Genomic DNA, 26,182 nt, shown 5'->3' on the forward strand with positions numbered 1-26,182 from the left:
TTTACTGTTATAAGAATTGTGGATTTTTTTCTTACTGCAATGAGATGATGGAATGTATATTTTTTTTTTATTGTAATGGGCTTTTTGGAATGTTTTTATTATGTAATGTTTTTTTTTTATATCTTTTCATACTGTTGTTGGGTTGTTTGAATATTCTTCATACTCTAATACGGATGTTTAAATGTGGTTACTTGAATGTTTTCAAAGTGTAATGTTGTTACTTGAATGTTTTCATAGTGTAATGGGGTTGGTTGGGTGTTTTCATAATGTAATGGGGTTGTTTGAATGTTTTCTTAGTGTAATGGGGTTGTTTGGGCATTTTCATAGTGTAATGATGCTGTTGAGAGTTTTCATACAGTAATGGGATTACTTGAATGTTTTCATACTGTAATGGAGTTGTTTGGGTGTTTTCATAGTGTGTTATGCTGTTGGGAGTTTTGTTAGTGTAATGGGGTTGTTTGGGCATTTTTATAGTGTAATGATGCTGTTGAGAGTTTTCATACAGTAATGCGATTACTTGAATGTTTTCATAGTGTAATGGAGTTGTTTGGGTGTTTTCATAGTGTATTGATGCTGTTGGGAGTTGTCATAGTGTAATTGGGTTGTTTGAATGTTTTCATAGTGTAATAGGGTTGTTTTGGTGTTTTCATACTGTAATGCTGTTTTTGGGTGTTTTCATACTGTAATGGGGTTGTTTGGGTGTTTTCATACTGTAATGGGGTTGTTTGGGTGTTTTCATAGTGTAATGATGCTGTTGGGAGTTTTCATACTGTAATGGGGTTATTTGAATGTTTTCATAGTGTAATGGGGTTATTTGAATGTTTTCATAGTGTAATGGGGTTGTTTGGGTGTTTTCATACTGTAATGGGGTTATTTGAATGTTTTCATAGTGTAATGGGGTTATTTGAATGTTTTCATACTGTAATGGGGTTGTTTGGGTGTTTTCATACTGTAATGGGGTTATTTGAATGTTTTCATAGTGTAATGGGGTTATTTGAATGTTTTCATACTGTAATGGGGTTATTTGAATGTTTTCATAGTGTAATGGGGTTGTTTGGGTGTTTTCATACTGTAATGATGCTGCTGGGAGTTTTCATACTGTAATGGGATTGTTTGGGAGTTTTCATAGTGTAATAGGGTTGTTTGGGTTGTTTGAATGTTTTCTTAGTGTAATGGGGTTGTTTGGGGATTTTCATAGTGTAATGATGCTGTTGAGAGTTTTCATACAGTAATGGGGTTATTTGAATGTTTTCATAGTGTAATGGGGTTGTTTGGGAGTTTTCATAGTGTAATGGGGTTGTTTGGGAGTTTTCATAGTGTAATGGGGTTGTTTGGGAGTTTTCATAGTGTAATGGGGTTGTTTGTGTATTTTCATAGTGTAATGATGCTGTTGGGAGTTTTCATACTGTAATGGGGTTATTTGAATGTTTTCATAGTGTAATGGGGTTGTTTGGGAGTTTTCATAGTGTAATGGGGTTGTTTGGGTGTTTTCATAGTGTAGTGATGCTGTTGGGAGTTTTCATACTGTAGTGGGGTTATTTGAATGTTTTCATACTGTAATGGGGTTGTTTGATTGTTTTCATAGTGTAATGGAGTTTCATACTCTAACACGAATGTTTAAATGTTTTCATAACACAATACCTCTGCTTCAAATTGATAACTATGTCTAAGCTTGGTGTAGGTTTTTGTCTTGTGATCATTTTCTGCTAAGATTAAGCAGAGTGAAGGCATTTACTGCTGATTCGGAAAGCAATAACTCTGATTTTAATTGAGTGAAATTGATTAGTTTCATTACATCAGTACCTTGACTATGTTTAATACTGAGTTTTTTCTTCACGGGTTAAAACATATGTGCAGGTAATTGATATCATCTATTTTTTGCTGGGATTGCGGCGGGGCATGTCAGTCTCACTGTTAACTGGTCTAGTGGAGTTGTTTGTTTCTTCTGTTATCGAACAATCCCCGGTTGTACGTGGCAAGGAGTAGGGTCGCCTGTCCAACCTCGTGGGTTTTCGCCTGTCCAACCTCGTGGGTTTTCTCCGGGTCCTCCGGTTTCCTCCCACTGCTAAAGACCCCTACGCGCAAGCGAATTATGTAAATAAAATTAAACCTTATGTTAGTCCCGAAATGACCTAGTTTGTGTCGAGTGGACGTTAAACCCCATTTCTCTCTCTCGCTCTGTTAACTGGTCTAATGGAGTTGTTTGTTGTCCCCCGCCTTTCGAAGAAAGCAGGGGACTATTAAAATGGGTTCGTCCGTCTGTCTGTCTGTCCGTCCGTCTGTCTGTCCGTCACACTTTTTGGGACACAATAACTCTCTTCCTAATTGAGCTAGAATGTTCAAACTTGGTGTATGTGTTTATTAGGTCAATGCCTTGATGGAGTTCGAAGATGAGCATTTTCCGCTTAGGGTAAGCAGAGATAAGCAATTTGATTGGTTGATGCTTTGGGACACGATAACTCTCTTCCTAATTGGGCTAGAATGTTCAAACTTGGTGTATGTGTTGATTAGGTCAATGCCTTGATGGAGTTCGAAGATGAGCATTTTCCGGTTATGGTAAGCAGAGATAAGCAATTTGATTGGTTGATGCTTTGGGACACGATAACTTTTAATTGAGCTAGAATGTTCAAACTTGGTGTATGTGTTTATTAGGTCAATGCCTTGTCAAACTTGGTGTAGGTTTTTATTATGTCGATGCCTTGATGGAATTCGAAGATGAGCATTTTCTGCTTAGGGTAAGCAGAGATAAGCAAGTTGATTGGTTGATGCTTTGGGACACGATAACTTTAGTTCTAATTAAGTGAGAGTGATGAAACTTGGTGTATAGTTTCATCACAGCAATACAACGACTAATTTCAATAATGAACATTTTCTCCTGAGGGTAAGCAGAGCAATAACCAATTGATTGGTCAAGACTTTGGAACATAATAACTCTGCTTTTAATTGTGGTAGAATGTTTAAACTTGATGTTGATGTTCGTTAGGTTGATTCTATCTGATAAAGAGTGATGAAACTTAGTGTATAGTTGATAATCAGTTTGATTGCTCGATACTTTTGAAAAAGATAAACGTGCAATTAATTGATATGTGTCATCTATCTATTTCGGGATTTCGGCGGGGGACATCAGCCTCGATGTTGGCTTGTTTCTTCTGTTATCGAACATTGCATGATATTTTATATATCTATTCATTGTCTTCGACATGTCCTACATAATGGCAATCTGATTCAAATACAGATCTAAATTTCGTTCTGTTTTTTTTATATTTTCACTGGCCTCTACTACATGAAGATTTGATCAGTTGTAGTGGGAGGTCTCGTCAGGTATCATACAAGCAACTTTTGACCAGATGGCGTCGGACAGTTGATTAACCAATCAGCAATGATGTTTCTAGTGGAATACCTAAAGTTCCGTGCACCACACGCCAAGAACTCGCCGTAACAGACTGTTTCATTGGCTAATCCCTCACATCAAAAAAATTTTGAACTGTAAAAAACAAAACGAAATACGATCTACGTTTTAATCAGATTAACACAATGGCTGCTATGTTAGAATTTGTAGATTATAAAATGACCTTTGTTTGAAGCATCTTGTATTGTGGGGATCACGTGGCTAAGTGGGTAAGACGCTAGCTCGCTAGCCTGGAGGTCGGGTGTTCGATCCCTGCATTGGCCGAGAAAGTTCATCCAGATTTTCCGGCGTGGTTCTCCCTTGTCAGTGATGCAGGACGGAGGGACTGACAAGGAAAGCTGTCTAGTCATTCGGATGGGACGAAAAACCGAGGTCCTGTGTACACATTGGCGTGCACATAAAAGATCCCTTGGCAGTTGGAATTCGATATAAGAGTAGGCCGCAGTGCCGCTGTCCGGGCAAAATTTCCCTCATAGCACACTGTATGGCGTATGCCCGTCTTCATTAGCCCAAGTTAGGAGCAGAACAGTAGGACGTTAAACCCCATTTCATTTCATTTCATTTCATTTCATTTTGTATTGTTTCATTGTCAGATTAAATATGTTAATGTATATTTATAATAACACATTACACAATTATACGCCTAACAAGTTACTTCAAAAGTTTATTTCTGGAGATTTGCTTGACAATGACGAGAGAACCCTTGATGAAATGTCCCCAGAAATAAACTTGTGTGTTATTGTCATTCAGTTACTAAATGCCACTCAAACAATTTATATTTATGACATTCTATTAAAGATACATTCCCACCAAAATATTTATAGGGTAGTTATTTCTAATAAAAGCATGGCATATTTGTTATGTGGAAAGAAGAGATGCACATTTTTACTAGAAAATTTTTAGATTCCCTGCCCCCCCCCCCCCCCCAACATTTGGTGCACACAGTGCAAACATGTCACAAACCTGCAGACTGTCTGCTTGGTATGTGTTAATTGAACGGCTAGTAATGAAATGAAATGGGGTATAATGTCCTACTGTTCTGCTCCAAACTGGGCTAATGAAGATGGGCATACGCCATGTGTACTATTAGGGAAATTTTGCCCGGACAGGGCCACTATGGCCTACTCTTATATTGAATTCCAACTGTCAAGGGATCTTTACGTGCACGAGAATGTGTACATGGGACCGTGGTTGAATGGCTAGTTGTTGTGAGAACACTGCATGCTTTAAGTAGAGTGCGACCCTCTATTTCCCTATATATGAGTTAAATAAATTGTTTCAATATTTTAGCACTGTGATGGGGATCGATGCCAACTTGCAGGATGAATTATTTAAATTGATGGAACAAAATTACGGAAACACCATATCGAAATCAGAATACATGGAAATTATTAAAGAAATTATTCAGAGTAAAGACTTACTGACTGTATTTGAATTGGATTCACGTAATTCTACAAATGATGTTGATATGGCCATCTTGAAAGCTTTATTGAAAGGTAAGGATTACCAGTCGAAATTCCTGGCTTGAAATATTCAAAATATCTGATCATCTATGCAAGTGACAAGAGTCTTACCCCATGCTTGTATGTGACAAGATGTACGTTTGCTAGGTTAACGGCAATATTTAAAATGACTGGATCATCTGTGCAAGTGACAAGAGTTTGTTTCGATACTTGTATGTGACCTGATGTACGTTTGCTAGTCTAATGCCAATATTTAAAATCCCTGGATCATTGATGCAAATGATGAGAGTTTCGTCCCATGCTTCTGGTCGAACGTTGTGGGTTTTCTATGTTTGCCTTCCATTGATAAAGAAATGAAATGAAATGAGGTTTAACGTCCTACTGTTCTGCTCCGACTGGGCTAATGAAGACGGGCATACACCATACAGTGTGCTATGAGGAAAATTTTGCCCGGGCAGCGGCACTATGGCCTACTCTTATATTGAATTCCAATTGCCAAGGGATCTTTTACATGTATGCCAATGTATACACGCGACCTCAGTTTTTCGTCCCATTCGAACAACTAGACAGCTGTCCTTTTCAGGCCCTCCATCCTGCATCACTGACAAGGGGGAACCACGCCTGAAAATCTGGATGAACTTTCTCGGCCAATGCAGGGATCGAACACCCGACCTCCAGGCTAGCGAGCCAGTGCCTTACCCACTTAGCCACCGTGACCCCCGCTATTTGAGAGCTTAAAAACCCTATTTCCTACTAGACCGGAGGCTCAGTGCAGGGGGGGGGGGGGGGGCATCAAATGGGCACAAAACCAAACCCAACTTTTCAATAGTAAAATTTTTCACAAAATATGATGCTGAGTGGTAATCAGTCTGCCGTTGGGGCCTTTTCGTGATATTTGGGTCAGAGGTCAAATGAGGTCATTTGCACTGAAAGTGAATGATACCCTAACGACGGACTTATTACCACTCGGCATCGTATTCTACGCAAAATTTTACTATTGAAAAGTTGGGTTTGGTTTTGTGCCCATTTGATGAGCCTCCAGACTATACCATGACCTCTTTTGACCAATCTTAAATCTTTGTCGTATTCTATTATGTAGATAATCGTAATGATGTTATGGACCAACTGGAACTAGCTTTAGTCTGGGATAAAATGGAAGTCGCTAAAAAAGAAATATTAGGTGACGACAATTTGGATAAAAAGGTAAAGTATAGTTAGATTTATTACAATTTTCTATGAGAAAATAAACAATAATAGTATTTCACAGTCCTGTATGTATATCCCAAGTTTCAATTATTAAAGGGGGGTTGGATGGCTGAATGGTTAGAGTGCGCGCGTTGTATCATAAAGTCTGTCATTGAGTCGACTGGCGTGGTTTCAAATCCCCGGTTGTACGTGGCAAGGAGTAGGGTCGCCTGTCCAACCTCGTGGGTTTTCTCCGGGTCCTCCGGTTTCCTCCCACTGCTAAAGACCCCTATGCGCAAGCGACTTATTGAAATAAAATTAAACCATATGTTAGTCCCGAAATGACCTAGTTTGTGTCGAGTGGATGTTAAACCCCATCTCTCTCTCTCTCTCTCTCTCTCTCTCTATATCTCTCTCTCTCTCACTCTCTCTCTCTCTCTTTCAATTATTAAAATGTTTATAAGAGAGAGAGAGAGAAATTGTTTTTTTGACTAAAATATGATTTAATTTTATTTCAATAATTCGCTTACACATAGAGTTCTTTAGCAGTGGGAGGAAACTGGGGGACCTGGAGAAAACCCATGAGGTTGGACAGGCGACCCTGCATGCAACGGTTGATTCCCCAGTTGTATGTGACAAGGAGTAGGGTTGCCGGCCCAACCTTGTAGGATTTCTTCTTGTCCTCCAGTTTCCTCCCACTGCAAAAACCCCCTGCATGCATGCAAAGGTTGATTCCCTAGTTGTACATGACAAGGAGTAGGGTTGCTTTCCCAACCTTGTAGGATTTCTTATGTGCAAACAAACCATATGTTAGTCCCGACATGACCTAGATTGTTTCGACTGGACATTAAACCCCATTTCTCTTTCATGTATCCCAAGTTTCATTTAGTCATTGAAACATTATATAAATTAATTTGATATGTTGTTTTGTTTTTTTTCCTTCAGAATTTAAGATTACCGGAGAAAATGTTGACCGCGATACAGAGAGATCGTGTTAGTTTCGTTGATCTGTTTATAGATCATGGTGTCAACTTGAAACAGTTTTTAACTCGGGATAGACTGCTTACCCTGTATGATACGGTGAGTTGAATATTGTCTGTCATTATTGGAGGCTGGGATAGTCGAGCAGTTGGGGTAATCTTGACTAAGGAGGTGGGGGTGGTCGAAACAATGAAATAGGTTTTATTGGAATATTCAAGCAGTTGGGGTAGTCTTGATTAAGAAGGCGGGGGTGGTCGTATGGTTTAACGAGTACGCTTTAGATCTGTCGATGAGTCAAGTGGCGTGGATTCGAGCCCACATTTGTACGTGACACAGAGTAGAATCACCTGTCCCACCATATGAACTGGTGCTACTCATTTTCGAAAGATATGTGAATTCAATTTCAAGCTGTTTACGTTAATTTGATAACCTAGCTAATATTATTAAACGCAACAATTTTTTTTTCTTCAGATTCCAGAAAATTGTATTTTACGTAACCTCCTTCGTCAAAAAGCCTCTCAAAAGGGACAGGTAAGATATATGTATTTCTGTACGGACATCGTTGATGTTTTTGTTTTGATTTTGTTACTTGTCTAAGAGTATTTTTTTAGTTTTGTTACTTGTCTAAGTCCATCTGGATTTTCCAGCATGGTACCCCCTTGTCAGTGGTGCAGGGAGCCTGACAAATGACAACATATAGTCATTCGGATGGCCCGAAAAATCAAGGTCCCATCTACACGTTGGCGTGCATTTAAAAGAACCCATGACATTTTGTAAGAGTAGGCTGTAGTGCCGCTGTCCAGGCAAAATTTCCCTCATAGCACACTGTATGGCATATGCCGTCTTCATTAGCCCAGTCTGAGTAGAACAGTAGGATGTTAAACCCCATTTGATTTACTTGTCTAAGAGTATTTAGTTAATTGTGTTACTCGTCTCATAATATAGTGTTAATTGTGTTACTTGTCTCTTAATATTATGTTAATTATGTTACTTGTCTTGTAATATTATGTTAATTGTGTTACTCGTCTTGTAACTCGTCTTGTAATGTTATGTTAATTATGTTACTCGTCTCATAATATTATGTTAATTGTGTTACTTGTCTCATAATATTATGTTAATTGTGTTACTTGTCTTGTAATATTATGTTAATTATGTTACTCGTCTTGTAATATTATGTTAATTATGTTACTTGTCTTGTAATATTATGTTAATTGTGTTACTTGTCTTGTAATATTATGTTAATTATGTTAATTATGTTACTTGTCTCTTAATATTATGTTAATTTTGTACCTAAAAGGATTATTTCAATTGAGGTGTCTATATTGTTAGGTTCACGTCTGTTAAATAGCTTATTAAAAGCATTTTGTTAGATAAATGACCATGTTGTGTTGAAGCCAATAATCGGGATGTTGATTGGTCGAATGCCTGTCATTGAGTGGGGGTTGAGTGGCTGAATGGTTAACCGGTGCACGTTGGATCATAAGGTCTGTCATTGAGTCAAGTGGCATGGTGTCAGTCCACTGGTTGTACATGACAAGGAGTAGGGTCGCTTGTCTAACCTCATGGGTCCTTCAGTTTCCTCCTACTGCTAAAGACCCCTAAGCACAAGCAATTAATGGAATAAATTTAAACCATGTTAGTCCCCGAAATGATCTAGTTTGTGACAAGTAGACCTTAAACCCCATCTCTCTTTCTCTCTCTCTCTCTCTCTCTCTCTCTCTCTCATTGAATTAAGTGGCCTTGTGTTAAGGCTCACACTGGTACATGACAAGAAGTAGTCGCCTGCCCAACCTCATTGGTTTTCTCCAGGTGTTCCGGTTTTCTCCCACAGCTAAAAATCCTCTAGTATAAAATTGAACCATATTTTAGTTCCAAGATGTCCTTTCACTGGGACCAGCAATCAATTGATATTATAATATGGTGTCTTTATTTTCAGAAATTGCAAACCATAACATTTCTACATGTAAATGGCCTTCTACAAGATCTGCTGGGAGATTATTTTGTACCATATTATAATAGACCGCCGTATCACCATGACAACAAGAGTGACGTGAGTGAGGCTGTAACCAGTGCATCAGATATACCACATGCAGTGGGTAAGTTGGTTGAAAATAACATGAGAATATACTGATGGATGTAGAGCTACAGACATGATTGGTTTTCACGCATGTATACACACTAGAGCTACTGCACTTCAGACATCGTTGGGTGTCTTCAAGCAGTATCCAGGTACCACTAACATCTAAAAATAATTGTATACATAAAAATACAAAACAAAATAACCATATGTTAGTCTCAACCAGATGTTAGACACAAAATAACCATATGTTAGTCTCAACTATATGTTAGACACAAAGTAACCACATGTTAGTCTCAACTATATGTTAATCTCAAAATAACCACATGTTAGTCTCAAAATAACCAGTTGTTAAGCACAAAGTAACCACATGTTAGTCTCAACTATATGTTAGTCTCAAAATAACCATATGTTAGTCTCTGAATAATCCCAGACATAAACTATAATGGTATATTTTCAGGTTCAGGTGTTCAGAGGAAATTGGATCATCCCATACAGGATTTATTTATCTGGAGTATTCTGATGAACAGACAGGAAATGGCCAAATTATTCTGGGTGGAATTAGATGTATGTAAACAAGTTTTTATTTTATTTTAATTCATTTAGAGGCATGCTATTTATTTTACCTGACATTTTATTTGAATTCCTCTACCTCGCACGTAATAATGTTATTAATCACAAATGAATTGTTACCTGGTTTTAAATCAATAAAATCAATACAAAATACAGATCAGCGCCTGATAAAAATGATTTTACCTGACATTTTATTTTATTTCCTCTACAGACTGGAAAATACTGATTCTAATCTTACCTGACATTTTATTATCCCCCTCCTTTCGAAGAAATCAGGGCACTATTAAAATGGGTCTGTCCATCCGTCCGTCACACTTTTTGAGACACATTTAAACTTGATGTAGGTGTTTATTAAGGGAATCCCTTGACTAAGTTTGACGACAAGCATTTGCTACTTATGCTAAGCAGATATACGCAATTTGATTGGTTGATGCTTTGATGTGAACATACACATCAAATAACCCTTTGTTGTCCCTTCCGAATGACTGGACAATGTCCTACACCTCAAGACAATAGGATACCAGACTGTAAAATTATCAACAGAGAGAGAGAGAGAGAGAGAGAGAGAGAGAGAGAGAGATGAGGTTTAACATCCATTCTACACAAACTAGGTCATTTCGGGACTAACACATTGTTCAATTTTATTTCAATAATTAGCTTGCGCATCTTTAGCAGTGGGAGGGGTTACGATTCCCCAGTTGTACATGACAAGGAGTATAGTCGCCTGTCCAACCTCGCGTGGGTTTTCTCCGGGTCCTCCGGTTTCCTCCCACTGCTAAATACCCCTATGCACCGCGCACGGGAATTATTGAAATAAAATTAAACCATATGTTAGTCCCAAAATGACCTAGTTTGTGTTGAGTGGACGTTAAACCCCATTTCTCTCTCTCTCTGTTACATGTATAAATATTAATGATCATGTTTTATCTCCGTAGGAACCGATTGCAGCTGCTTTATTTGCCAATGGTTTGTATAAAGGTTTAAAGATGATATCAGTGGACACAGAAATATCTCAGATTCTACAACAAAATGCTGAGTAAGTTGGATTCTTTTCTTTATTGTGCCTTACATCATTTGAACACATAAAGGGGTAGGAGTGTAGGGTCAAACTGGCTTAGACTCTCTGTTATTTTACAGGCTCTGTTATTTTGCAGACTCTGTTATTTTGCAGACTGTTATTTTACAGGCTGTTTTTTTGCTGACTCTGTTATTTTACAGACACTGTTATTTTGCAGAATGTTATTTTACAGACTCTGTTTTTTTAACCCCTTAGCTCCAAAAAAGGACTCCTTAGACTGTCCCAACCACCTTGTCACATGCATAACAGTGGCGCATGCATGAACTAACAAATGTTCCTAATACATGTAGTTGAGACAGTCTAGGAAACATCAGTTTCAGACTGTTTTGGTCTGTATTAATATAACACTTGTCTCTCACGTCTGCTTCAAGGAGCTGAGGTCGTCATTATTTACATTTTCCAAGTACTAAAAGCGTAAAAACTTTGTTATTTTAAAAATAGTGATATAAAGACAAAAGTAAAGTGGCATTTACACGATACAAACCAATCCGTACAAACCAATCCATATCGAACAACTGTTTAAAGGAGCTAAATCGCTAACATGTGGGACCTAGAAATTCACAAAAGTGGGTCGCAACGCATATAATACTGTAATATGAATGTATATAAACTGATTTACATTTAATGGTTTCCGTTTTTACTCCAATTTCAAATCAGTTATGTTCGGCGAAATAAGTCAACAATCTCAATCGAGTGCAAATTTCTAGCGTCTAGTTATTCTAGTCTACATAACTCCATTTGATTTGGTGCAATTTCAAATCAGTTATGTTCGGCGAAATAAGTCAGCAATCTCAATCGAGTGCAAATTTCTAGCGTCTAGTTATTCTAGTCTACATAACTCGATTTGATTTGGTGCAATGTGTCTAGCCTCGTCCCTCGAGTCTTTCAATACAACTGGGGCTGAAGCGCATTATGGTACACGATTCGTGTACCAATGTTAAAAAAATTATTTTATCTTAAATATCGGATATCAGAAGCTCATCTTTTCCCAGTAAGTTTACATCATCAATGTTGATTTAAATTGACCAATTATTCGTGTTTTCGATGTCGAAGATTTTGGAGGATTTTGAGTTATTGACTTAGGTCCTTTAAAGTATACAATGGTTTTATCCGTTGTATGGCCACATTTGTTCCTTCTTAGTAACTGAATAAAATGGCACCAATAGACCCCAAGGTGACACTTTTAATCCCCATCGTCGTGTAGTTTTGATGCCGCAGTTTACACAAAGTCCATGCTTTGTATACAGAGTTATTCGATATTCTTATTCAGTCGCGGATAGGTTTAGATCCATTTTAAAAGACATCAGAGCACTTGAAGTGATAGAAAACGACATTTTTTCTTGATGCCAAGTCAGATATTAACATCATACATCGTATGACATTGTCTAATGTAACGCAATTTGATTGGCTGTTACATCAGTTGGTCGGATGAGAATAGAACTGGTCCAATCCCTACAACAAGCTGTCCATCTGACCATTTGTCTGATGAGTTGGTCGGATGGAACCGTTGCATCTGACAGTTGTATGTTTTTTTTTTTATCAGTAAACGCTGCTTAAAAGTCATGGTTGAAGAGGTGGGAGGAGATTTTATTGTAAATAAACTGGAAATGATATGAGTGTTCATCAAAATGTCTTCTTTTTACAAGGGGGTCACGTTCGCTAAAAGGGTATGACGCTGGCTCGCTAGCTGGGAGGTCAGGTGTTCAATCCCTGCATTGGCCGAAAAAGTTATTCCAGATTTTCCAGCGAGGTCCTGTGTACACATTGGCGTGTATATAAAAGATCCCTTGACAGTTGAAATTCGATATAAGAGTAGGACGTAGTGCCGCTGTCTGGGCAAAATTTCCCTCATAGAACACTGTATGGCGTATGCCCGTCTTCATTGGCCGAGTTTGGAGCAGGACAGTAAACCTCATTTCATTTCATTTTTCTTTTATGCAATCTGTGAGAGACAGGTCTGAACCCTATTTTTTTTTTTTTTTCCAGTGAATTTGAAAATCTTGCCATTGGTGTGTTAAATTCTTGTTATGAGAAAGATGAGAATAAGGCGCAGGATTTATTGATACGAGAATTACCGAACTGGGGAGAGACGACGTGTGTTTTAATGGCCGTACAATCGGACAATAAAAGGTTTATATCTCAGACGGCCTGCCAGACATTACTCAATTCTATTTGGATGGGAAAATTATCGTCACATAATAGTATACTCAGGGTAGGTATTTTATTTAATTTATTGATAATAACGCAGACGTAAATCATAACAGCGGCAATGAAAATGATAGGCGTGTGAGGGAATCTACCTGGTAAAGCCTGAATTTGTACCTGACTTGAAATGAAGGGGATCACGGTGGCTAAGTGGGTAAGGTGCTGGCTTGCTAGCCTGAAGTCGGGTGTTTGATCCCTGCATTGGCCGAGAAAGTTCATCCAGATTTTCTGGCGTGGTTCCCCCTTGTCAGTGATGCAAGACGGAGGGCCTGACAAGGAAAGCTGTCTAGTCCTTCGGATGGGACGGAAAACCGAGATCCCCTGTACACATTGGCGTGCATGGAAAAGATCCCTTGACAGTTGGAATTCGATAAGAGTAGGCCGTAGTGTTGCTGTTCAAGGAAAATTTCCCTCATAGCACACTGTATGGCGTATTCCCGTCTTCATTAGCCCTGTTCGGAGCAGAACAGTAGGATGTTTTACAGGCTTATTTATCGAACATATTTTTGATGGTATAGTATACGGTAATCAAATTTGAAACTGCGGATTAAAAACAGCAAAATTATTTAAAAACTACAAAATTATTAAAAACAATAAAATTATTTAAATTAAAAACAACAAAAGTATTTAAAAAGAACAAATTGATTAAAAACACCAAACTTATATAAATACACGAAATTTTTTAGAAACTTTCAAATTTAGAAACTTCCAAATTATATAAAAACAACACAATTATATATAAAAAAAATCACCACTACCAAAATTATTTAAAAACACCCAAATTATTTATAAAAGACCTAAGTATCCTGACTATTTCTATCAATGAAATATTTATATTTAAATAAAAGATTATTTTACAAACTGAGGATATTGTTTACATGTTTGAATTTTTTTTGTTTATTTCAGATTTTACCCAGCATTGTTTTATTTCCATTGATATTTTTTCTCGTCAAGTTTAAAGATGATGAAAACCGACATAATTCAGAAATGGTTTGTGATTTTAATCGTTATTATACATGAGTAGATAAAGATGAGCGATTCATCCAGTTATCCCAATTTGTAGTAACTAGTTTCGTTCATCTTGAACTGGGGGGTTGGATGGCCGAATGGTTAGCGCGTGCGCGCAGTATCATACGGCCTGAGTCAACTGGCGTGGTTTTCGATTCCCCGGTTGTCCGTGACAAGGAGTAGGGTTGCCTGTTCAACCTCGTGAGTTTTCCTCCCACTGCTGTAGACCCCTACGAGCAAGCGAATTATTGAAATAAAATCGAACCATATGTTAGTCTCTCTTTCATATTGAATTCTTGAGACTCAATTGGTGGGGTTTAGAGTAAAGATCTTTACGACATTGGTAAACTTCGACCATTTATAACGTCAAATATCGCTAAAATGTTAACTAACGCTTTCGTTCTCTCCAAACTAGATTACTGCAATTCGCTTCTATACCAATTACCAGCATCAGATATAAACAGACTCCAGAAAATTCAGAACAAAGCTGCACGTATCGTTTCTCTAACTAAACAATCTGAACACATTACTCCAGTACTCCAAAATCTTCATTGGCTACCAGTTTATCAACGAATTAATTTTAAGATCGGTCTTTTAACTTTTAATTGTCTAAATAATAACTGTTCCCCACAATATCTTAATGAACTTTTAACCCCGTATAAACCAAGCAGGAACCTACGCTCTGCTGATAAAAACTTACTTCATGTTCCTACAGTAAAAACTAAAACTGGTGAACGGGCTTTTGTTTACGCCTCTGCTAACGTGTGGAATGAATTACCTAGACATGTAAAAGACTCTACTAACGTTGCTGTTTTTAAAAAAAATCTTAAAACCAAACTTTTTAAACGTGCTTTTAAACTATGAACATGTTGACATTTTAATGTTTTAGAACTATTAGTTTTATATTATATGTAATATTTTAATTGTGAAAAGCGCTATACAGCTGTTAGCTGTTAGCTGGAGCACTCAGCGCTATACAAAAAAAAAAAAAAAAAAAAAAAATGATTATTATTATTATAAGTCACTCATCTACAGTCATAAAAAAAGTATTGAAACTGTATTCGATCTAAGGAGCCATGGTCACTCAGTGAATAGGACTTTGGCTAGCATGTCCGGGCTTCGACCCCAGTTTTGAAAGTTCATCAGGATTTTCCAGCATATTTCCCCCTTGTCAGTGGTGCAGGACAAAGGGCTTGGCAAGGGACAATGTATAGTCGTTCGAATGGAGCAAAAAACAGAGGTCCCGTAACATATTGGTGTACACATAAAGAGCACTTAATTTTTTATATATGCCCACATTGGAATGTGGTCAGATATTGTCGACGGCCTGCCTGTTGGTTCAGCATCCTACATAGCACACTGTATAGGGTATGCCAGTCTTCAGTATCCCAGTCGGATTAGAATAGTAGGACGTTAAACCTCATTTCATTTCGTTTCTATTCAGTCTTGGGTAAGACGCTGGCTTGCTAGCCTGGAGGTCGGGTGTTCGATCCCTGCATTGCCCGAGAAAGTTCATCCAGATTTTCCTGCGTGGTTCGCCCTTGTCAGTGATGCGGGAAAGAGGGCCTGACAAGAACAGCTGTCTAGTCGTTCAGATGGGACGAAAAGCCAAGGTCCCGTGTACACATGGGCATGTACGTAAAAGATCCCTTGACAGTTAGAATTTGATATAAGAGTAGGCGATAGTGCCGCTGTCCGGGCAAAATTTCCCTTATAGTACATTGTATGGCGTATGACTGTCTTCATTAGCCAAGTCGGAGCAGAACAGAAGGATGTTAAACCCCATTTCATTTCATTTCGTTTTTATTCAGTCTATTATAATGAAATCACATTAATTATTCAAAACTGAAAACTGTATGCAATGCTCTGTCTTTGTCTATTTCGACTCTCTCTGTCCGTCCACAAATCTTATACACAGGTCAGGGTTTTTGAGATTTTTATATCAAACTTGCTAGGATTTTTTTGACTACTTCTAAAAAAAACAAAACATATCAGAATTATTAGTTGTGAAACCTTATACAGCTGTCTAGTCGTCCGGATGTGACGAAAAACTGAGGACCCGCGATACATTACCGTGCATGTAATAGATCCCTTGACAATTGAAATTCGATATAAGAGTAGGCCATAATGCCGCTTCCTGGGCAACATTTCACTCAGGTAACTGTATGGCGTATGTCCTGCTTCATTAGGCCAGTAGGAGCAAAACATTAGGACGTTAAACCCCATATCATTTCATTTCGCGAAACCTTATATATGCTCAACATGTACATGAGAGTTTAAAAGTTGACCATCAATTCTACTGGTGGGGATATATATGTTTATTGCCTGCCAACCTATGTTTAAGTTTGATCAATATTATTTGTGGTTAACAAGATTACAGAATTGATAAAAAAACAAGTTACGAATAAAATAAATCATGTTTACTTGTAGAAGATTGGTGATACTGAATATGATCCAAGTGTAAGTCAGATGTAAGTTATCGTTTATTTTCAAACACAGATCCTATTTCATTTCGTTTTTTATAGTTCAAAATTTCTTTTTACTTGTCTTTACTACACTAGGATCTGGAAGAGTTGTTATCATTGAAGTGTTCTGCATGGTGTGAGAGATTAGCCAATGAAACGGTCTGTTACGACAAGCTTTAGGCATGTTTTGCATGGAACTGTGGGTAATCCACTAAGAACATCAATGCTGATTGGTTAATCAAATGTCTGATGTCATAGGGTCAAAAGCCGCTCATATGACCTTTGATGCAACCTATCGCTACAACCGGCCAGATCTTCATGTAGTGTAGGCTATCGAAAGTATAAAAAAACGAAACGAAATAAAGATCTGTATTTTAATCAGACCGAGTTGTAAAAGCAGGGCTTTTGTTTCCGAGCTTGTATGTGACAATTAGTAGGGTTGCCTGTTCAACCTCGTGGGTTCTCCGGTTTCCTCCCACTGCTAAAAATACCCTTACATGCAGGCGAGTTACTGAAATGACAAAGTTTGTGACGAGTGGGCGTTAAACCCCATTTCTCTCTCCATTTATTTACAAATCATGACAAAGGATGAGGTGTTATTACCGTTACCTAGGAAGTTATAGAAATGTGCAGGTACTAAATTATGAGAAAGGGTGAGATCTTATTACTGGTACCTAGAAAGTTATAGAAATGTACAGGTACTAAATTATGAGAAAGGGTGAGATCTTATTACTGGTACCTAGAAAGTTATAGAAATGTACTGGTACTAAATTATAAGAAAGGGTGAGATCTTATTACTGGTACCTAAAAAGTTATAGAAATGTACAGGTACTAAATTATGAGAAAGCGTGAGGTCTTCTTACTGGTACCTAGAAAGTTATAGAAATGTACAGGTACTAAATTATGAGAAAGCGTGAGGTCTTCTTACCGGTAACTAGAAAATTATAGAAATGTACAGGTACTAAATTGCAGGGAAAATAAACGACTGGCTTACTAAATGAACACTTAAGATATACTAATCAACTATTGTGTTTATTTTACAGAGACGATAAGAGAAATCAGAATCAAGCACGAGCAAGAAATTGTTCGAAATTAAAACAGTTTTACCTCGCTCCTGCCGTTATATTTTACCTCAACGTTGTAAGTTTGATTTTCATTTAATTTCTATTTTCTATGTTCGCTCACATGTGAGCTGCTCCCACGAAACCAGACTTTTGGTCATTTTTATAAAAATAGAGCTGGCAGCATATTTGAATAGTCCACAGCCTAAGCTTTTCAAAAATACAATTCTTTTCATCTGGAGTTGAGTTTGACTCATTTATAGCAAAAAGAAGGCATATAGTTTATGCTTTTGTGAACGTAGTACAAAATGAAGTTGTGCGACAAGCGCCTGGTTTCGTGGGAGCAGGTCGCATATATTCTTTTTATTTTTATAATGTAGAGTTCATGTATACCCTCACATTTTGGTGGTTGGATGGCCGAATGGATAGCACGTGCACGCTGTATCATAAGGCCTGTCATTGAGTCAACTGGCGGGGTTTCGATTCCTCGGTTGTACGTGACAAGGAGTAGAGTCGCCTATCCAACCTCGTGGGTTTTTTCCGGGTCCTTCGGTTTCCTCCCACTGCTAAAGACACCTATGCGCAAGCGAATTATGGAAATAAAATTAAACCATATGTTAGTCCCGAAATGACCTAGTTTGTGTCGAGTGGACGTTAAACCCCATTTCTCTCTCTCTCTCTTGTCATTGAGTCAACTGGTGTGGTTTTGATTCTTCCCCGGTTGTATGCAACAAGGAATAGGTTCGCCTGTCCAACCTCGTGGGTTTTTTTCTGGGTCCTCCGGTTTCCTCCCACTGCTAAAGACCCTACCCTACGCGCAAGTGAATTATTGAAATGAAATTGAACCATGTGTTAGTCTCGAAATGACCTAGTTTGTGTCGAGTGGAGGTTAAACCCCATTTCTCTCTCTCTCTCGTCAGTGATGCAGGACAGAGGGCCTGACAAGGACAGCTGTCTAGTCCTTCGGATGAGACGAAAAACCGAGGTCCCGTGTATACATTGGAATGCACGTAAAAGATCCCTTGGCAGTTGGAATTCGATATAAGAGTAGGCGATAGTGCCGCTGCCTGGGCAAAATTTCCGTCATAGCACACTGTATGGCGTATGCCCGTCTTCATTAGCCCAGGTTAGGAGCAGAACAGTAGGACGTTAAACCCCATTTCATTTCATTTCATTTTCTCTCTCTCTCTCTGTTTCGATGTTTAATTTGTAATGATATTTTATATATTTGTTTTGTTTCAGTTTACGTACCTGGTGTTTTTATATATTTGTAATGATATTTTATATGTTTGTTTTGTTTCAGTTTACGTACCTGGTGTTTTTATATATTTGTAATGATATTTTATATGTTTGTTTTGTTTCAGTTTACGTACCTGGTGTTTTTATATATTTGTAATGATATTTTATATATTTATTTTGTTTCAGTTTACGTACCTGGTGTTTTTATATATTTGTAATGATATTTTATATGTTTGTTTTGTTTCAGTTTACATACCTGGTGTTTTTATATATTTGTAATGATATTTTATATGTTTGTTTTGTTTCAGTTTACGTACCTGGTGTTTTTATATATTTGTAATGATATTTTATATGTTTGTTTTGTTTCAGTTTACGTACCTGGTGTTTTTATATATTTGTAATGATATTTTATATATTTGTTTTGTTTCAGTTTACGTACCTGGTGTTTTTATATATTTGTAATGATATTTTATATGTTTGTTTTGTTTCAGTTTACGTACCTGGTGTTTTTATATATTTGTAATGATATTTTATATGTTTGTTTTGTTTCAGTTTACGTACCTGGTGTTTTTATATATTTGTAATGATATTTTATATGTTTGTTTTGTTTCAGTTTACGTACCTGGTGTTTTTATATATTTGTAATGATATTTTATATATTTTTTTTGTTTCAGTTTACGTACCTGGTGTTTTTATGTTTGTACAGTTATCATATTCTAATTAGTTTTAACCGACAGTTCACCATTATCGAAGGAATTATCTGTGGATGGGTCGTCACCATATTCGTCGAGGAAATGAGACAGGTATGTTAATTTCATCATTGAGTTTATTCATGAGAGGGGGGGTTGGAATGGCCGAATGGTTAGCACGTGTGTGCTGTATCATAAGGTCTGTCATTGAGTCAACTGGCGTGGTTTCGAATCCCTGGTTGTACGTGAGAGGTAGTAGGGTCGCCTGTTCAACCTTGTGGGTTTTCTCCGGGTCCTCCAGTTTCCTCCCACTGCTAAAGACCCCTACACGCAAGCGAATTATTGAAATAAAATTAAACCATATATTAGTCCCGAAATGACATAGTTTGTGTCGAGTGGACGTTAAACCCCATTTCTCTCTCTCTCTTATTCATGAGTTATCTGTCATTGAGTGGAGGGGGAGGGGGTGGATGGCCGAATGATTATGAGTTCTGTCATTGAGTCAAGTGGTATGGTTTCAATTCCCTGCTTGTACTTGACTAGAAGTAGGGTCAGTCGCCTGTCTATCCTTGTGCGTCATCCTGTTTCCTATTAGTGCGAAACCAAATTATTGAAATAAAATTGAAACATATGTTTCTCCCGAAATGTCCTGGTATGTGTTAAACCCTGTTACTCTATTTCTGCGAAAGGGTTGTTACAATATTTGTTGAGGTAAAGGTGCCCAGTATGTCAAACAAATCATCAATTTTGCTCATTAAACTTTGAATAAACAGCATTTTGTAAGAACAGCATTTAGTAAGAACAGCATTTAGTAAAAAAAAAGCATTTTGTAAGAACAGCATTTGAAAATAAAATCCACAGATCGATGTAAAACAATTATTGTATTTTAACCTGGGTATCATTGAAGTTTACAAGAGAAAGCAAACACCGCTACCTGGGTATCATTTAATTTTGTGTATCTACCACTAATTTCTTTCTCGATTGTCTGATATCAAATCTTTGTTTAAAAATTCATAAAAATTGTTTAAAAGTCGTTTAAAATTACCCAAAAAACCCATGTGCAAGCAAATTTTTCAAATAAAAATGTACCATATGTTAGTCCAGAAATGACCCAGTTTCAGTCATGTAGTTTTTAAACCCTGTTTCTCTCTCTAGTTTATTTCACAGTTCATATCTTCCTTTCTTAATTTTTATGCTTTACAAATTTTGTGTAAAAAATTTCAAATCAATTTGTGCGCTATTAATAAAAAACATGTTCTTTTTTTTTTGTCAGTGTTCTTTCCGGATTGCACACACGATAAAAAAACTGTCTGCTTTTGTTTAACCTATTTGATTGATTTTTTTATATTTTTTTAAACAATATTTTTATTCAGGATGTCTGAATGGGATTGGGGATCAGGCTTGGCCTATGTAAACCTCCCCTCCCGTGATTGTATAATCCAATCAAATTGGGTTGATTTATGAGAGTGAATTGACCATGCCATAGCATATTCAATCCCGTTCATTTGAAAAGGAAAAATTATTGGCTGTGTTCCTGTATATAATAAGTGGGGGGCTGGATGGCCGACAAAAGGTTATCACGTGCGAGCTGTATCAATCATAAGGTCAGTCATTGAGTCAACTGGCGTGGTTTCGATTACCCGGTTGTACGTGACAAGGAGTAGGTTTGCCTGTCTAACCTCGTGGGTTTTCTCTGGGTCCTCTGGTTTCCTTCCACTGCTAAAGACCCCTACACGCAAGCAAAAATTATGGAAATAAGATTAAAAACCATATGTTAGTCCTGAAATGACCTAATTTGTCTCGAGTGGACGTTAAACCCTGTCTCTCTCTCTTTTTTATAGCATCTGCAGAAGAGGTCGGATGTCGACAAAATTTATTGTATCTTTGTAAATAAGGAAAGGAATTGAAACGTTTTTGGACAGATATTTCTTTCAGAGATGCAACTTTCACAATATTTTAGTTTACAAGATATAGCCAACACTATAACCCAGGTATCATTTAATCTTGTGTATCTAGCACTAATTTCTTTCACATTCGTTTAATACCAAATCTTTGTTTAAAAATTCATAAAAATTGTTTAAAATCACCAAAAATTATCTAATTTGTACTTGTGTCCCGTTAAAAGCAGACTGTTCAATTTTGAAAATGAGTGTCCAATTTGCAAGTGTTTAAATATCTCGATCCCTGTTAAAAAATAAACAACCCAATTGATTATTGATGTGTAATGATTAAGTGGTCTCGGAAATTTAATACTTGTAAATTGAACATTCATTATCAAAATTAATCAGTCAGCTTTAAACTGGACACAAGTACAAATTAAATGATTTGGGGTGATTTTAAATGATTTTTACAAATTTTTCAACAAAGATTTGATATTGAATGAATGTGAAAGAAAATAGTTGTAAATATACAAGATTAAATGACACCTGGGTTACAGTGAAAATATCTCAAATAACACCTAGATATTTTAGCCAACATAATTTCATTTTGTTTTTTGAGAATTTTCACCATTTTGTCTGTTCGTAGGTTTTAAACTCGAAAGAAACAGTAAGTGGTGAAACAGGTTATTTTAATTCATGACTTCTTGTAGTCTAGGTCACTGCATACTAATGTCTTGGAGCATCCTGGGCAAAATTCTCCCCTAGTAATTTTGCACTGATACCCAAATTGACCCAATTATTGTTATATAAGGTTCATATCCTAGGAGTTTTCTTCTATTCGTGTACAAGGATACTTTGGATCAGGGACTTAGCTGAAAGTTGAATCAGCCATCTTGGAATTCTGACATATTAAAAATTGAAATCGGTCACAAGCGATGAAAAGTTGTCCAAGAAACCAGAATACCCAATCTGATTAGAATACAGATCTATATTCTGTTTGTTTTTTTTTTTTTTAATACTTTCGATGGCTACATGAAGATCTGACCAGTTGTAGCGATAGGTCGCTTCAAAGGTTCTACCAGCGGCTTTTGACCCTATGACATCAGACATTTGATTAACCAATCAGCATTGATGTTCCTAGTAGATTACCCACAGTTCCGTGCAAAACACGCATAAAGATCTGTGTTTTACTCAGATTGAGTGAAACCTTGGGCATTTTTGGAAGAGCGTGGCCCCAAAGAAGAACTAGAACAACACGTTGAGTAGCCCTTTGAGCTCATTTCCTGATCCCAATATTTAAGAGCTGTCAGAAATACAGATATAGTATTTTATGCGTAATAAGTATTCAAAAAAAAAAATGTTCATAAAATGAAAGACAAAATCAAGTTAAATGTACATTATACAAGAGCTTAATCTACCTATTGCAGGGCTATCTTTAGGCCTGAAATGTTGTCTAAATTATTAATTAGACATTAATTAGAGATTAGACATTAATATCTTATATACTTATATGAGCAAGATTAATTCACATAGGTCTACCATAGATCACTTTCTAATATCACAAAATCTTCATGAACATATTGTTAAATACGAATCAATTGATGAGGGTGATAACCTTTCTGATCATAACCCTGTTAAAGTGACTCTTAAAATTCCAATTGAATATTATGACCGGTCTGCTTTAAATGATAATCTCGGTGGTCCAACTCTGAGATGGCATGACGCAAAATCAGGTCAATTAAATCAATATAAAACCACCCTAGATCTACTTTTATCAGATATTACCGTTCCCATATAAGCTTTACACTGTAAAGATTACTCCTGTTCGACCCATGATAAAGCATTAGAACAATATTTTAATGAATTAGTTATTGCAAGTATTGTAGCTGGTCAATTGTGCATACCCTGTTCAAATATTCGCACTAAAACTTCAATAATTCCAGGCTGGAATGATGAAGTAGAAGAATACCGAAACACCGCTATATTCTGGCACAATATCTGGAGAGAAAATAACTCTCCAAAATCAGGCCATCTGGCTGAGATCAGAAGACGAACGCGGGCAAAATATCATTATGCTTTAAGATATATCCAAAAAAATAAAGACAAAATATGTGCAAATAAGCTAGCAGAAAACTTACTAAATAACAAAACAAGAAATTTCTGGCAGTCTATTAAAAAGATCAGTGGTTCATGTAAGTCAATTCCAAACAATGTTGACGGCCAAATTGGATCCGAAAATATCAGTAATGTATTTGTCAATAAATATAAAGATTTATTTAATAATGTATCCTTCAATATCAACGATATACATGAATTAAATGTTAATATACAAAAAGATATTTACGACAAATGTAAATCGGGTTCATGTTCTCATAACCATTCTATCAAAATTGATGAGGTTTTGAAAGCCGTAAAAACATCTAAAACTTAATAAAAAGGATGGATGCCTGGGCCAATCAACTGATCATTTGAAGAATGGTAGTAATCTATATTTTGTTCACCTATCACTTATGCTAACTTCCTTGTTATATCATGGTTATATACCCGAAAACTTTGTATTGTCTACAATTATATCTATTCCCAAAAACAGGAAACGATCACTAAATGATTCTGAAAACTATCGTGGAATTACTTTAAGCAGCATTATCAGTAAATTATTTGACTGGATCTTACTGATCCGTCATCAAGATGTTTTCCTTAGTTCAGATCTGCAGTATGGTTTTAAACCAGGTCACTCCACAAGTCACTGTTCTTTGACAATAGATGAGACAATCCGGTATTATAATGAAAATAACTCAGACATTTATGTGTGCCTAATGGGCGCTAGTAAGGCTTTTGATCGTGTCAGTTATATCAAGCTGTTTAGATTGTTGAAATCGAGGGGTTTGTGCTCCCTCACTATTAGATTTCTCCTTCGCATGTATGTTAACCAAGAAATTCTAATAAGGTGGGGTAATTATACAACTAAAACTTTTAATGTAACTAATGGAGTAAAACAAGGAGGCGTTTTATCACCTATCCTATTTACTGTTTATTTAGACGAATTGCTCGTTCGATGCAAAAATAGCAAATTCGGTTGTTCTATCGGCAATGTATATGTTGGAGCTATTGTGTATGCTGACGATGTCACTTTCGTAGCTCCAAGTAGACAGTCTCTGATTATGCTGCTATCCATAGCAAATGACTACTCTAAAGAATACAGTTTAAAATATAACCCTGATAAGAGTAAATTACTTATGTTTCCTTCAAATGGCAAATCTATCACTTGTAAAGATATTTATATCGATGGTCAAAAGGTGCAGAATATTAACACTGAACCTCATCTAGGTAATATTCTATGTTGTAAATTAAAAGATAATTTTATTGATAAATGTGTTAGAAATTTTTTAACTAAAGTAAATGTAACTCTCAAGAATTTTCATTTTGTTCAGAGCTCTATCAAGTAAGATTTGTTTAAGACATACTGCATGGCTTTATATGGATGTCCTTTATGGGTCATAACGCACAAATCAATAGGGAGATTTTATTGTGCTTGGCGTAAGAGTGTCAGGAGGCTGCTCAATTTACCAAATCGCACCCATAATGCCTTACTACATTTAATTTGCAATGATTTTACAATAGAAGCTCAGCTTCAAAAACAATGTATGAAATTTATCAGCAGTATATTAAAAAGTAAATATGAATGCACGCACATCTGTGCTCTGCATGCTCTGCATGGAAGTAAATCCACTATTTGTAATAATATTAACTATATATGTTACAAATATAATGTTAATAAATATAATATTAGCAACATGAATGTAAATGATATACTAAAAACGATTAATAAATATGACACTGAACATAATAGTGTAAATGATGTATTGGTAGCTAATAGAATAAGAGACTTTATTTTATTTAGAGACTCAAAACAAGACCCTGACATTGACGAAATCATTGATCATTTGTGTATTTCATAAGAATGGTGTCTAGTTTTAACTGTAAATACCTAATGAACTATTGTACATATCATGTAACTTTTCATTGTTATTTTTTCCCCTTTGAAAGTGTACAATTAAGTACGAATAAAGATATTATATTATTATTATTATTATTAACTTATCCAGGCCATAATCAACTCTCGATGGCATTGTTAGCCTGCTATATTTACTGGATTAGAACCCGGTCTGCTGCTTCTGATTAAATAAAAAAATGGATAATCGAGACTGTTTTTTATCGTACAGACTTTAGTAATGATGATCGAGGCTAGGCCCAAAATTCAATTGCTAAATAATGGTTCAGAGTGGATCAACTTGACTGAAATTTTCAGCAAATTCCCTTTACATTATGTAGTTTTTATACGCCCACATTTTCATGTGGACGTATATTGTCGTCGCCCCTGTCCGTCCGTCCGTCCACAATTGTTTGTGGACACTCTACAGGTCACAATTTTTATCCGATTTCAACGAAACTTGAAATATAGCTTTATCTCCCTAAGATCTCGGTTCCTGTCGATATTGGCATGTATGGGACCGTTACTTCATGGATTATAGCCCCTGATTGTACGAAAAATCGCCTTTTTAGCTTGTGACCCTATAGAGGTCACAATTTTTATCCAATTTGGTTGAAACTTGAAATGTAAGTTTATCACCCAAAGATCTCGGTTCCTTTCGATATTCGCGCATATCGGACCGTAACTTCCTGAATTATGGCCCTTGATTGTACGAAAAATCACTTTTTTTTTTGAGCTTGTTCTCTGTCCATCTCTTGCAAAATGTGGGCGTATCTTGCATGGCAACCGCTTGTTAACTATTATAATGAAAACTGCCAGCTCTTTATCTGATCTCCCATAATGTATCTTTAATGAACTTTGTAAATAAGAAATATCAA

At 36.6% G+C, this 26,182-nt stretch overlaps 1 protein-coding gene across 1 annotated transcript in view; it reads left to right on the forward strand.

Annotated features, from left to right (window-relative positions):
* Positions 1-20,815, forward strand: part of LOC126818115 (transient receptor potential cation channel subfamily M member-like 2) — a 39,682-nt gene extending 18,867 nt beyond the window's left edge. Inside the window, exons 10-22 of the mRNA XM_056100493.1 lie at positions 4,700-4,905; positions 5,972-6,075; positions 7,003-7,137; positions 7,510-7,569; positions 8,975-9,134; positions 9,576-9,682; positions 10,624-10,724; positions 12,753-12,978; positions 13,878-13,961; positions 16,410-16,450; positions 17,488-17,584; positions 18,748-18,759; positions 20,807-20,815. Of these exons, the coding sequence (XP_055956468.1) occupies positions 4,700-4,905; positions 5,972-6,075; positions 7,003-7,137; positions 7,510-7,569; positions 8,975-9,134; positions 9,576-9,682; positions 10,624-10,724; positions 12,753-12,978; positions 13,878-13,961; positions 16,410-16,450; positions 17,488-17,584; positions 18,748-18,759; positions 20,807-20,815 (1,342 nt within the window). The remainder of the gene's footprint in view (positions 1-4,699; positions 4,906-5,971; positions 6,076-7,002; positions 7,138-7,509; positions 7,570-8,974; positions 9,135-9,575; positions 9,683-10,623; positions 10,725-12,752; positions 12,979-13,877; positions 13,962-16,409; positions 16,451-17,487; positions 17,585-18,747; positions 18,760-20,806) is intronic.
* The last annotated feature ends 5,367 nt before the right edge of the window (positions 20,816-26,182 follow it).

This window comes from Patella vulgata, chromosome 4 (assembly GCF_932274485.2).
Source record: "Patella vulgata chromosome 4, xgPatVulg1.2, whole genome shotgun sequence".
Lineage (NCBI taxonomy): Eukaryota > Metazoa > Mollusca > Gastropoda > Patellidae > Patella > Patella vulgata.